This window comes from Lampetra planeri, chromosome 13, assembly GCF_965212315.1.
Source record: "Lampetra planeri chromosome 13, kcLamPlan1.2.h2, whole genome shotgun sequence".
Lineage (NCBI taxonomy): Eukaryota > Metazoa > Chordata > Hyperoartia > Petromyzontiformes > Petromyzontidae > Lampetra > Lampetra planeri.
In genome coordinates this window covers 12,105,349-12,119,346 of record NC_136119.1, presented here as the reverse complement: position 1 = coordinate 12,119,346, position 13,998 = coordinate 12,105,349, and the positions used below count along the sequence as shown (strand labels likewise).

The 13,998-nt window shown below is 47.1% G+C and overlaps 1 protein-coding gene across 1 annotated transcript; it reads left to right on the top strand.

Moving 5' to 3' along the window:
• Window positions 1–5,686: 5,686 nt before the first annotated feature.
• On the top strand, window positions 5,687–13,220 carry LOC144722074 (sorting nexin-18-like). Its single transcript, XM_078600190.1, has 3 exons — window positions 5,687–6,270; window positions 8,674–9,757; window positions 10,817–13,220. The coding sequence occupies exons 1-3, from the start codon at window positions 5,908–5,910 to the stop codon at window positions 11,068–11,070; spliced, it is 1,701 nt and encodes a 566-aa protein (XP_078456316.1). The 5' UTR covers window positions 5,687–5,907; the 3' UTR covers window positions 11,071–13,220.
• The last annotated feature ends 778 nt before the right edge of the window (window positions 13,221–13,998 follow it).

The following is a 13,998-nucleotide window of genomic DNA, read 5'->3' as shown; positions in this document are numbered from 1 at the left end:
CCCCTCTCATCTCACTCCACTCCCCTCCACGCACTCTCCTGCCTCTCCCCTCTCATCTCACCCCCCCCCCCCACGCACTCTCCTGCCTCTCCCCTCTCATCTCTCTCTACTCCCCTCCACGCACTCTCCTGCCTCTCCCCTCGTTAATTGTTTTGCTGTTTTTGGTTCGGTTTGTCATTTGTAATTTCTTGAAGCAACTATTTTTGTCACGTATTTATTTGCCGTTTAATAGCTGTAATTACTGTGTTTTTGTGTTTTACTCTGTGATTTTCGGTCAGACGTAGCTCTGTTAGTTTTTGTTATTTCTGCCTTTCTTGATGCAGTAAAATCCTGGAAAGGAAGGAGCCGATCATTGTGGTGCCGCGCAGCTACCTGAAGAGACGGGACACGGAATGGGGTTCGTGCCCGGGCCAGATCGGCGCGGCTCGGTGTCGTTTTACAATCGTTTTTTGGAAATCGGAACACAAATTGCCGAGCTTTGTATTTCAGTGGGCGCGCAATGTCAGGCGATTCCTGGAAAATGCTGGGCACGTGCACTGCGCGTGTGCACTTTGCTGGTGTTAACCGAGCAGAACATAAACACGGACGGATAAAACTGTAAGCGGCATCCTGTTGCGATAGTTTTGTTCGCACGAAAGAGGAGGCGCACAATAAATGCATCCCGGTCTCAACATATTCGAGATAACAGGCGTTATAGATATATAAAAATACACATGAATATTTTAAAAAATATATGATTTGAAAATGTTAAACCAACCGTGTCACCATTCAATGTAACTGCTTATTATATTTAATATTTTACTTAGTTTATACTGTAGATATATCTGCCTATGTTTTGCTTCGTGATCGTTTTTATATATGCACCGTAAATATTACTGTTACTTTAGTTCTTTATACAATGGTGCCAGGTTCCAATTGTTCTGTGCACGTTTCCTGAAAAGGTAACGACACCCTCGTGGAAAATAACGGAATCGGACACGCACAAGCCAAAGAGAAACGGCGACCCGAAATGTTTCCACCGTGGCTTTAATAATGCAGCACGCCTCCCAACATCCTACAAAACAAGCCACGCCGGTGGTCGGCATGGTGGCCGTCCATGCTAGAAGCAAGTGAATCGATGGTACATAGTTGTAAACACATGTGTTGTTTTAACCCCCGCTGCGAGACAAGTGCTGATCAAGCTGCAGCGTTCAGCTCGGCGAGGAGTGAGGCTACCGCACAAACAGCGATCGGTCAGCATATTTCTTTGCAACCTCAAGCATTTTTTGTTGTTGTTGGTAATTCCTCCTAAAGGTCAAACAAGTTCCGTAACCAACCGTGGTGGAAATGCGCGCAGAAATACCCTTTTGGTACCGTCCACCCGGCCGTCTAAATGCGTGCTACACAGGTCGGCAGGTTACGTTTGGTGGCGTAAAGTGTTGGTCCACTCCCAGGTCTTCCAAGACGTATGAGCCAGGATGGAAAAGTAGGCCAAATACTCTGTAGAGGGGCTCTCTAGAACGTCTCCTAGCAGATGGTTTTCTGTCAGCAGTGGTGTAAACATGGATTTGCAGGGCTGTACCTTTCATATGTTCCACCACCTTATGTCAATCGCACTGCATTGTAAAGGGAAACCGTCCTATTTCGGTGCTGTGAGGACAGCTGGCATTGGTGACTTATACATCACCTGCGGACCGTACACTAATTTGCGTCGTGTCTTGAAACACTATAACCACTGGGAATTCCAAAATGCAGGGAAATGGTTAACATTTCGCGTGTCACCTACGTGTAAAGTCAAGTTATAAAATTAGATATGTTATAACATCGAAACAAGGTCGGATGGACTTTCCATAAATAATGTGCAATATTTAATATATCAAAGTCAGCGTCTTCCCGTGAAAACACCCTCTGATGGAGGGCATGCGCATATCTAGCAACACTGCAGAAAGTGCTGCTCGCGTCGTTTAACAACACTCAGCCAATCCACTGCTACACGAACACCTCACCCACTGAAATGTTTATAATAGTTGTAAACGGATTTTTTTTTCTTTCATCCCATCTTTTTTGCTTGATAATTGTTTCTGAATGGTTGGGGATTGATGGCCACGTCAGTCAGGAGCAGCCAGTAAAAGCCACTTTGATCTCCGTTGAGGATGTGGGTCAGGAATGGGAGGTCATCATAAAACCAAACCAGATGGACGGGGCGTTATCTCGGAAACCGCCAACTCGTTTAGTCATCTTACAGCCATGCGATCTTGGTTGAATGACATCATCGCGTTATTCTTAGCCACCCAATGTCATGAGGCCCAATCGGTCGTGCGACGGTGTTGGGCGTTTTCGTATTTGAAAATTAGTAAATTACGTAGGACACTTAAACTTTAACTCGGTAAACAGTTACATGACCCTTTAAATGTAGACCTGGGACCACTCCTGCTTCTGTACAACGCCCTCGGCCCAATATATTCTGAGATGTATTTATTTGTGATTGCTTTGACAATACTGTACGCTGTTGCTATAAAGTCACTAAATCTAGTGGACAAAATCGCATAAATTGGCAAAATTGCCCGAAGCGGTGTTGGTAGGGAGTGTGCTCGGATGGACGACCACCACGATTAACAGTAGCAGCAGGTCGCTATCGACTGCCACTGAGCTCCCGCCATCGGCAGATGGCAGTGCAGCAAAATCCACTGTGCTCAGTGCACGGGACTTGTTGACTTCCCTCCTCCCGCCTGCACCAAACCAGCATTGGCCGGCGTGGCTTGGCATGGCCAAAGAACGCACAGGGCATACAGGGAGGGGAGGAGATTCCTGAATTGTTCACACAAACCCAACAGTGTCCCCTTGTGCCGACACACTGGTTCCACCCTTGCTCATGTCAATGTGTGCAGGAGCTAATGTCGAGGTCTGCTGCTTGTCGCGACGAGAGGGGCTTCGGGACGGGAGAGTTCGTGGAGTTTTGCTATGCCTCCGTTGTAGGAGCGCAGGCTCCTTCAAACGGTTCATAGTTTGGGTTGCAGAGGCCACAATCGCACTACTGTGGCTTGTCTTTAATCTTCCGTTTAAGATGTCTGCATCGGGGTGTTGATGTTGGCCGTCTGGAACGCTCTTCTTCCAACATATATGGAAGCCACTACGGGCTATGCACTTTGAACTCATCTAGCTTGAAAACGCATCTCTTTAGAACTGAGTGATCTGTCTTTAGAACTGCTTTTAGTGTTTCAGTGTGTCGTCCTTCCCCTGCACCTCCGATTACCACGGTTGGCTACGTACGGTGCTAAAGAAGTTCAAAATACATCGACCAGTGTATTTGAGGAGGAATGTCAAACCTAGGAGGTTTGTGATGTTTGGGTTCTAAATTAGGTGTTTTTTTTTAATCAGGACGTCCGCGTTGTTCGTGGTTGGGGAGCGGTGGCGCAGTGATTACAACCGACCCACCTGAGTTTCAACGGATAACATCGGTGTGGCAGCGAGTGATATTGTAATCGAGACTGGTCCGTCATGGGTCCTCCCCTAAGTTGACTCAGTCTTAAATGAGTAGTCGGCACGGTGTCTAAAATAACAGTCGTGGAGAGAGAGACAAATGCGGCCGGGTGGAGTTCTGAACACACCAATCACCTCGTTACGTAACCACCATAAGCGTGCATTTAGATTGATTTGCTGCTACACCTCTCCATATACAATAAGTGACTTTGTTCAGCTGTCATTTGTGGCCAGGTCGCTTCTGAAAAATAAGTTAATACCTCAGTGGGCTTTACCTGGTAATATAGAAACACTGGTTTAGTTTTACTTGTACATTGTTTTGAGTGTTCTGTTTGTCTTTCCTGTACTTTGCCGTCTTGCTGTGTGTTTTTTTATATTGTTTGTCGTTTTAACGTTCTGACCCGCCCCTACTGGGCATCTGTGAAAAAAAATTGCTTTATAGCGCATCGGATTCCTCCAGTACATAAATATGCATTTTAATGATAGGTGCTTCGCTAACAGCACTTGCCCCATCGGCCTGTGTACGCTACACCCGTGGGAGGGGATCCTTTGTCTATACTCTTAGGTTTTTTCGGTAAAGTCACGTAGGTAAAAAAATATGTATATAATAAAAATAATAGAAATAATAATAGAAGTAAAATAATTATAAAATAATTATAAAATAATTATTTTATTTTTACTAAATAATTATAAAAGAAATATTTTCTTTACATTATTATTTTTATTATTTTACCTACGTGACTTTACCGAAAAAAACCTAAGAGTATGAATCCTTGCAGTCACGAAAGCTTCAAATCTCGATCCTTTGTCTGTTCTGGAGCAGTCTGAGACGCCAGCTCATCAGCGGCGGCGCTTCCGCTCCAGGGCTCGCGCGAAACCGCGGAATCACGGATCTCGGAGCGGAGTTGCGGATCACGGAGCGGCGATTGCTTTGCCAAACACAATCCCGATCCACCGATCCGGAAATCCACGCCGCGTCTTTTGCTGTGTGCGTCCGTTAACTCTTCTCGAGGCTTTAACGCGCAATGGGCGACGCTGAGTAACTTGGCGACGATTTGTGGGAACGACCATCACGGAGATGGGACGACGAGATTAGTTCTTATTCTTCTTCTGTCGTACGGCACATTGTGGAAATGCAAAGGTGGTTCATCGTGGTCCACGCAGTGTGAGGACTTCAGCGATACCGCCAGGATGTGCATGGATGAGAGATCAATTCCGATGGACTGTGGTTGGAGGCCATTCATCCAGCAGTGAATAGTCACTGTGTGAACTGCGTTGCAACACAGGGACACGTCCCGTGCCAACATGCTTGATCCGCCGCTGGATGTCGATTCACTTCGAGCGTGGAAGAGTAGGCCAAAAGCCCCATGAGGATTTCTCGAGCTCCCCTCGATGGCGGAGGCCCTTATCCGCCTGCAGTAGCCCGAGGAAGCCATTTCAGGGCTGCACCTTTAACTTTCTCCCTGTACCATTGTACAGTTAATCATTGTCAATTATGGTTGCTTCAAGCCATCTTGTATCTTTTACTGAACACATTGACATTGTTAACACATTGTCAAAGGTTCGCACGGGGTACAGCAAATACGCTGGACTTCTTTCGCACCGTACATACCCAACCGTGGCTGATCGGAGGGTGTGGGGGAGGGACACAACTAAATACATACACAAAAGCAGTTCTAAAGAAATTCATAAAAAAAAAACATTTAGATTTCAAAGTGCAGAGCTACCAGTGGCTTCCTAATATCGGACACCAGTTTTATGGGGAGCGGTTTGCGGACACAATCGGACACAAGTCTTTTGACTTTGATTCCCAAACACGGCTCTCCCTCTCCCCCAATCTGTACTGAAGCATCATCATCATCAGCCATTGTCATACCACTCCTGGATGAAGGCCACTCGCAATCCAGCAATGCGATCATCCGCCAAAAGCACACCAGACGAACGATTCCATGGCTCCATCTCCACGCTCGCGTTCTTCGTTTCCCTGCTTATTATTCTCTAGAAGTTCAAACAAAAAGGCACGGTAGTTTGCTCAGCCTTTGGATGACCAGTACCTGTTGCTGTGCGCAAACATCGCCACTGGGGAGACAAAGGCAGCCGGGCTCACAACACTTTCGCAAACGGCATTGGCCCCAAACAGCCTGGCGTGGTTAGAGGCTATTCGTGGGATTTTCCTCCCTTTTGCTTCTTCTTCTTGTTGTTGTTGTTTGTGTATTAGCATTAGTGACGTCGCCTCGACAGAGAGGGCGTGCTACACTCTCTCTCTTCCCTCCTCTCCCGCACACACACACAGACCGGACCCATCACGCTTCACACGCTCCGCCCTCTCGCTCACACACCAAACTCCACCGTTGCTCGGCTTCAGAAACAAAAACGGTGGTTCATCCTCCCCTCCATCCTTATTCAACCACCATCATCGTCTTCATCGTCCTGCACCGCCGTTGAACCATGGTGTCGCGCCGGGCCCGCGCCTTGTACGACTTCCAGAGCGAGAACGAGGGCGAGATCTCCATCAGGGAGCGAGAGGTCCTCACGGTTTTCAACGAGGGCGTCGGCGACGGATGGTTCGAGGGCACCAACATCCGAGGCGAGAGAGGTCTCTTCCCGGCCACGTACGTGGAGTTTTTGCCCGACGACAACGACGAAGGTGACGGTGGTGGTGGTGGTGGTGTCAGGGATGTGGCCGGGAGCCAGCGAGGTGGAGTGGCCTCATCGGCTCGCGATGGGAGCCTGGCGCAGTCCGCCACCGCTGCAGCCTGGAGCGCCAGCAACCAGCAGCAGTCGCACAATTTCAAGACTTTTTACAACCAGGTGAGATACAGAGAGAGAGACCGAGAGATAATGATAATAATAATGTGTTTGGGATTTGCGACGTTGGATGTGGATTTTTTTTCCTTTCGGGTCTTTTTTTGTTTGTTAAAATGATCAACTCCGATGTTTGAATTGGTGGCAGCAGCAGCAGCGCTGAGTTCAGTGACGAAGATCTTCAACCCAGCAGTGGATAGACACCGGCTCAATGGTGTGGCCATGCAATGGGTTAGAACACGCAAGCACGTGGAGCAGTCAAGTGCACACGCCGGCAGTCTTGTCAATACACTGCCGGGTGTGGCCCTTGACCATACTTCACCAAACTGGTCAGTGTGGATTTGGGAAGGTTTGGTGCATAGCGATGGCTGTTAGCCGCGTCCTCTTCTGTCCACAACGCCTATTGCAGCCCTGCGTGTTTACGAACGTGGTGATTGCAAATCTAAAAAGGACTATCCAGGCTTATAACCCTGCTTAGATTCTTACAACACCCGGGCGCTGTCCGGGTAAAGTGTTCGTCGGCAGATAAGACGGCAAGCACCAGCACCATGGCGCCTACATCATGGCAGTACTTAAACAGGACTGTGCACATGCAGTGTAAGGATCTTCGTCACGGCGTCCCGAGTTGTGTAACTAACGGAGTTGAGTCACTAACGGAGTTGAGTCACTAACGGAGTTGAGTCACTAACGGAGTTGTATAACTAACTCCGGCATTTATGACCGAGAGTTGTCATCGGTAAAGCCGTGAACGAATATTATCACCGTGCTGATCTTAATAACTGGTTATATATTTTAAAAACTCTTGCAAGAACCCTCTCTGCCCCGTCTTTTGAGTTGAGAAGCTGCTGGGAAGCGTTTAAAAAAAATCTGGATGCAGTAAAACTTAATCCATACGTTTGTTTTAGTCTAAAATGTGTGTGTTTCAGTGTCTTTGTGTGTGTGTGCTGACTTAAGTGTTTCTATCTCGCAGAATATGCTCCAACAACAACGCTAGGCTTCAGAGGATCCGTTGTCTTTGTTGTCTCTGTGCGGGGAGTGGTGGTGCAGTGGTTTGGGGAGTGGTGGTGCTGTGGTTTGGGGAGTGGTGGTGCTGTGGTTTGGGGAGCGGTGGTGCTGTGGTTTGGGGAGCGGTGGTGCAGTGGTTTGGGGAGCGGTGGTGCAGTGGTTTGGGGAGCGGTGGTGCAGTGGTTTGGGGAGCGGTGGTGCTGTGGTTTGGGGAGCGGTGGTGCTGTGGTTTGGGGAGCGGTGGTGCTGTGGTTTGGGGAGCGGTGGTGCTGTGGTTTGGGGAACGGTGGTGCTGTGGTTTGGGGAGCGGTGGTGCTGTGGTTTGGGGAGCGGTGGTGCAGTGGTTTGGGGAGCGGTGGTGCAGTGGTTTGGGGAGCGGTGGTGCAGTGGTTTGGGGAGCGGTGGTGCAGTGGTTTGGGGAGCGGTGGTGCAGTGGTTTGGGGAGCGGTGGTGCAGTGGTTTGGGGAGTGGTGGTGCAGTGGTTTGGGGAGTGGTGGTGCTGTGGTTTGGGGAGTGGTGGTGCAGTGGTTTGGGGAGCGGTGGTGCAGTGGTTGGGGAGTGGTGGTGCTGTGGTTTGGGGAGTGGTGGTGCAGTGGTTTGGGGAGTGGTGGTGCTGTGGTTTGCACACCGCCGATGCGAAAGTGCCGTGTGTCTATACCATTTATTTTCCTCCTCTAGGTCGACTCAACGTTAAATAACGTGCTATTAAAAGAGGGCCAATGGCTCAAAACTTTACATGTTCTTTTGAGGCAGTGTTATTGCCGAACGTATTGAATATTTTGTTATTTGTGCTCGTGCACCTCTGCCCATGCAGTATCGCCAATCATTGTAACTTGAATTGAGTCCCTGGTGTATAGAACAAATAGCTCAGCATTGGTGATGCAAAGGCGGCCGTGAGTGGCGCTGGCGATATCAGGACCTGCCCCGAAAGTTTGTTCAAGGCCACGTGGGAGATATTTGTGATTTCGGTCTGTGTGTAAGGGCTGGGAGATTCACTACTACAGAATGTTGGTATATGAGGGTGGGAGGGGAATTCACTCGTGACATTTCATGGGCAATTTCTAGTTGGGGTACTGTAATGAAATTGGTTTTAACATGGAGGGAACCTTGTTAAAGATACTCAATGTAATGTCTTTCCACTGCAACCAGATGCGATACCATTGACAAGTTTTCATTTGCAAAATTTAGAGGGTCACGAGGTTGGTAGACTTGTAAAAAAATAACGTATTTTAGACATAAAATTGGTGGATTTTACTTTGAAGAGAACAGCTGATATTTTAATCATAAAAACAAATTTCGTGGTATTCATGAATGTTATGATGGCAACATGTTTAAAGTTTTGCGACCGTGAAAGTAGATGACGTATCCAAACCGCCATCGTCGTGCTGTTGTGCATATCATCAGCAACAAGCTCCAGCAGGCACGTGGCCCCAGCAGCCCGCAGAGCAGGACCAGGACGACTGGGATGCAGACTGGGACGACAACTCGTCCACCGTGGACAGCAGCAGCACCCACGGCCAGTTCGGGGCCAACGGCACGGTCACCTCCGCCCTGGGCGTCTCGTCGCTGTCTCGCTACGTGAAGGCCGGCGGCGAGGCGTTCATCTCGGGCGACGTGACGGGCTGCACCGTCAACGTGGGTGACCGCGTCCGCGTCGACATCACGGACCGCGGGCCGGCGTGGCCCGACAACCCGTTCCCATTCACCTGCTCCATCGAGGACCCCACCAAGCAGACCAAGTTCAAAGGCATGAAGAGCTTCATCTCCTACCGCCTGACGCCCACGTTCACGGGGAGGGCGGTGAGCCGTCGTTATAAGCACTTCGACTGGTTGTACGGTCGCCTGGTGCAGAAGTTTCCCGTGGTGTCGGTGCCCCACCTGCCCGAGAAGCAGGCGACCGGGCGCTTTGTGGAGGACTTTGTTCAGAAGCGCAGGCGGGGCCTCATCCTCTGGATGAATCATATGACGGGCCATCCGGTGCTCGCGCAGTGCGACGCCTTCCAGCACTTTCTCACGTGCACCGACGAGAAAGCGTGGAAGCAGGGCAAGCGAAGGGCTGAGAAAGATGATGCCGTGGGAGCCAAGTTCTACCTGACCATCAGTGCACCGCCAACGTCACACCTGGACCTGCAGGACGTCGAGGCACGGACCGAATCTTTCAGAAGCTTCTCCAAAAGAATGGATGAAAGTGTGGTCCTGCTCAATGGCACGGCTGGGGAGATGGCACGCAAACATTGCATTGACTACAAGCGCGACTTTCAGAAGATGGGCCAGGTGTTCGAGAATCTCGGACAGTCGTTTGAGCAGGATGACCAGCACTATTCGGACAACCTCACCAAAGCAATCGCCCACACAGGCAACACCTACGTGGCAATCGGGGAGCTATTTGCACAACAGCCACAGCAGGACCTCCAGCCCCTGATGGACGTGACGTGCCTCTACCAAGGACTGCTCGCCAATTTCCCAGACATCATTCACATACAAAAAGGTGTAGATTGTTTACGTCAAATCTTTTCATATACAGTAGCTGGCATTGGCGTGAAGAGAATAACCTAAAATGCTGCTGTGATATTTTTCTATTGTTTAGGTGCCATCAATTTTAGAACCCTGTCAAATTGGTACTGCGTTGTCCCAGTATAGCAGTGTTCGTCATTTGTCACGTGTAATGTGATAACTCTCGTCTAATCTACCATGTGCTGTTGCTAGGCAGACACTTGGAACAAAGGGAATACATTTGCTTATATAGTTTGAATCTTAAACTTCATGTGAGGCCTAACTCAAATAACTATATTGTAATAGTTATCATGACAAGCTTGCCTAAATATGTATAAACTAAAGTATTTTATAAACACCATTTTAGGAATTATAATATATTTCGTCAGGCTTAACAGCACATCATAGTTGAGATTTCTACCAGCTTGAGCAGTATTTCTCCACTCCAGTCCTCGTTTATCCCTCGCTGGCTACTCGTCTGTGAATACCAATTATTTATATTCACATGCAAATGATGCCACTGCACACTGCAGGAACCTCACGGCATTGGCGGAAGTTGCATCATGCCCCCGATGGTGCAACTTGCAAGAGGCCTACAATTAATAAACACTGGACTACAGTTTAGTTTCCTCTCCTTGAAGCCCATTATATAAGTTCTAGCCAGTGGTAGAACATTCCAAATGTATTCTATATAGCAACATTTTACATATTTTTATTGTCTTTTTCGTTCACTTTATGATTTTAAAACAAGGCATGACTATTTAATGATTTATTGACATGAAAGGTGCACTGTACCACACATTTGTTGTAAAAGTTATCTGACCCTCTTAAAGCACCTATAACATACGTAGCTCACGACTCAAAAAGGGCGTTTTATTTACTAAATGCTAAAAATACAAAAAAGTTAACATTGCAGTTCATCATAACCATGGCAACCGGATGACATTTGAAAAAAAGCAATGTCCTTTTCACTTAAGAATATCAACATGTGAAGTGGATAATAATTAGAGATATTTTATAATTCAGCGCAATCGTTTCTCCGTGTGGCCAACAGGTGCTGTGGCTAAGGTCAAGGAGAGCCAGCGGGCAGCCGACGAGGGCAAGATGGATGCCGGTCAGCTGACGGAGGTTCAAACGCGGACCAACACGGTGTCACACGCGACCCTAGCGGAGTTCAACCACTTTCACTGCACGCGCGTGAAGGACTTTGGGCAGATCATGCAGCTCTACCTCCAGCAACAGATTGCGTTCTACCAGGCCATCGCCGGTCGCCTGGATGATTCCTTACAGAAGTACAAAAATCTGTGACGGAGCATTGTTGGCGAGGACCCTGCTCACAGTGGAGGTTTGTGACGAACGCTGCGGACTTCCGTTTCGAATTTTCTGCGGTGCCTTTGTGGACAAGGTGTCCTGAAAACAGGTTTAAACTTGGACACGCACTGACACGTACTTTTGTGCCTATTGTAGGACCTGAAAGCCTTCGAGTTGAAAATGTTTCGTAGGCGAGATTTTCAAAGCTGTTGTTTGCCAACGGAAGATTAAAGAAAGAAAGAAGAATCAATGAAGTAGTAGAAATCAAGCATGTAGTTAGGGTTTCCTTACCCCTGTTGCGCGTGACAAATGATGCATGAAACAGTTAAGCAAAAGCATGTATTCTGGACGTATTTAATGCCATATTTAGTGTCGCATCGTACATTTATCACGGGTTATGAAATACGCAGGCGTTTTTGTGAAATGGCTCTTTGTAGAAGGATAAGTCAGCTGTTGCATACTAAGCTGTCCCTCCACCCACCCCCCTCAAACAGCAGATGACCCAGGGAACATGTTACGGTATTTCTGATTTTTCAGTCGATGCGGAAAATTGCAGCCGTTTTGCGCCTTTTTAAAAAAATGAAAGTAATGTCTTAGCACAAGTCGAGGCTGCTTCTTCGGTCCGCCTGTGTTGCTCAGGTCACGTTGACCGCAAAGAATGTAAGAGGGGGGCGATTTTAATCGCTCCGCGTGTCACGGGACGTTTGCAGTCTTTGACCCCCTCCTCGGCTTTTCCTTGGAAAGAAGAGGTGAGGAAAACACGGTGTGCTTCAAGCTCGCCTGCGTCACAGTGGAGTCTGCGATGTTCAAATATCGACCCCCCCCCTCTCCGCCCACTTACAGGCAATGAATTTCAAATGACTTGAGTGTCCGCAGTAAATTGAAAATACAAACTCTCAGATACTGAAATATTATAACGGAATGTGCATACGAATTATCATTTTTTTTCTCTCTCAACATTCTGTGCTGTACTTATTTTAATACTCGTCTAGTGCACGTGACTCCACACATACTCCCACCCACCCATTAAAGTGACGATTCCATGTAATTCCTAAGACGCTTGAGATTTAAAGGGGGTTCCGTGTTCGCCCCTGGCAGTGTGCAGTCTCGTTGCCGGGGTAACACAGAGACAACACACCAACTCTGCGTGTTCTCATGCGGGTAACTTTGGCATCTTGTTGTAAAACTGCAAGTTTTCTCACTGATAAACCAAAATAGCTGATGACAGTTACAAAAATATGACTTTTAAAACACGGTGTTCTAAAGCCTTATATAACCTGAGCCTCGTCACATCTTTTTTGCTGTACTAAACACCTTTAGATCGCCGTTAGCGGCCACACTACTACTACATTGATGCCTTCTTTGCTCTTACACAATCAATACATGTTTTAATTCAGTATAGCGCACTTCACGAACAAAAACCCACAGCATAACGGAAATCAAATTCCGTCGATAACTATGCGGCAGTAATAAGTGATGAAAACATTCATCACAGAGATTAATTTAAAATGCAATGCTATAGAGTGTAAAACAAGTGAACGATAGCTCGCGTAAGCGTCTTAATCGAGCTTTAAAAACCGAAACCTTTGGCAACTCCCATACGGAAACAGGCAGCAGCAGAGTTCATCATTTGGGGGTGGGGGGGGGCGAATAGCTGAATGCACCACCACCTTTGTGTTTTTTTAAACCCTTAGGGTAAGTGAGCAATCCTGCATCCTGGTCGCGTTGGTATATATACGGAGTTAAAAATATTTACATATGAATGGGCCAAGCCGTTTAATGCTAGGTAATAAGTGTGACCTTAAAATCTATCCTAAATCTCACAGGAAGCAAACTTCGGGCTGCCAATACCGGCGTGATGTAATCATGTCTTCCTGTTAAATCCCCAGGAGCGGAGTTTTTCACAAGCCGCAGTCGGGTCTCTCACATTTCCGTGAATGCCAGAAAACAAAGCATTGCTATAAGCAAGGATTGGATGTTATGAAGGCGTCAATCTCTCTGCATATTCCATGGAAAGAAAGCATAGAAAAATCTCAAGTAGAAAATACGTCTTGACACAATTTAGTGGGAACGGTATGAAGCACATGTAGTTAATTTTGTCCCAACAACTAAATAGATCAGATCAAGCTGGCTAATAGAAGCAAAAACTTCAAAGATATGATCTGCTTTCACATGGCCTGAGTAGCTTTATGGCTATTACAGAACTTATCATCTAGGTAGAGTCTTTTATCTGATATGATTTCTAATATGAATATAAAGTCATCACAACCCGCTGGTAATTGTGTATTTATGTAGAACTCCAGCTTATTAGTTTAGCGATCGTTTTAAATAGAACACAAGGATGATTCTTACATGTTTATACCATAGTTGATGATCTATCTGAAGACAGAGCAGCTTTATATTTAATCAGATTTTTTTTTCAGGTGAGATATAAGAACTGTAATTGAGTAATTTTTCTCCATTCACGTTCGAGCTTACAGCTCGCACGGTTAAGCTCCCGAGCTGTATCATGAAACCACCGGGATGACCTTTTGAATTTATGTTTTGTTCTTGTAAGGGGTGCCTCGATATCCAAAATAGTACTTAGGGTGGAGCTGTTGAAATGTCTGCGAGTACACTACATTAAATAGGAACTGAAGTGGAGAAAGCTTCCAAGAATTTCCCAGCAGTGGAAGAATTGGGACTTGTGTTTTCATACAATAGTCTTGGGGGTTTATTTAGGCGAGGTATTATTCGAAAGTAATAACAAAATAGACTGAGGTTGCAAGAATCGCTGATAAGACAAATTCTGGGTGTCAAGACCACGGGTGATAATTAGATCAAGTGGGCGACCGTGAATGTGCATCGCGGGGCTTCATACGTGTTCAACAAAACCAACAGTGCTCAAAAAAACTCATGAAATCCTTTCCAAGGGGATCTCCGTCC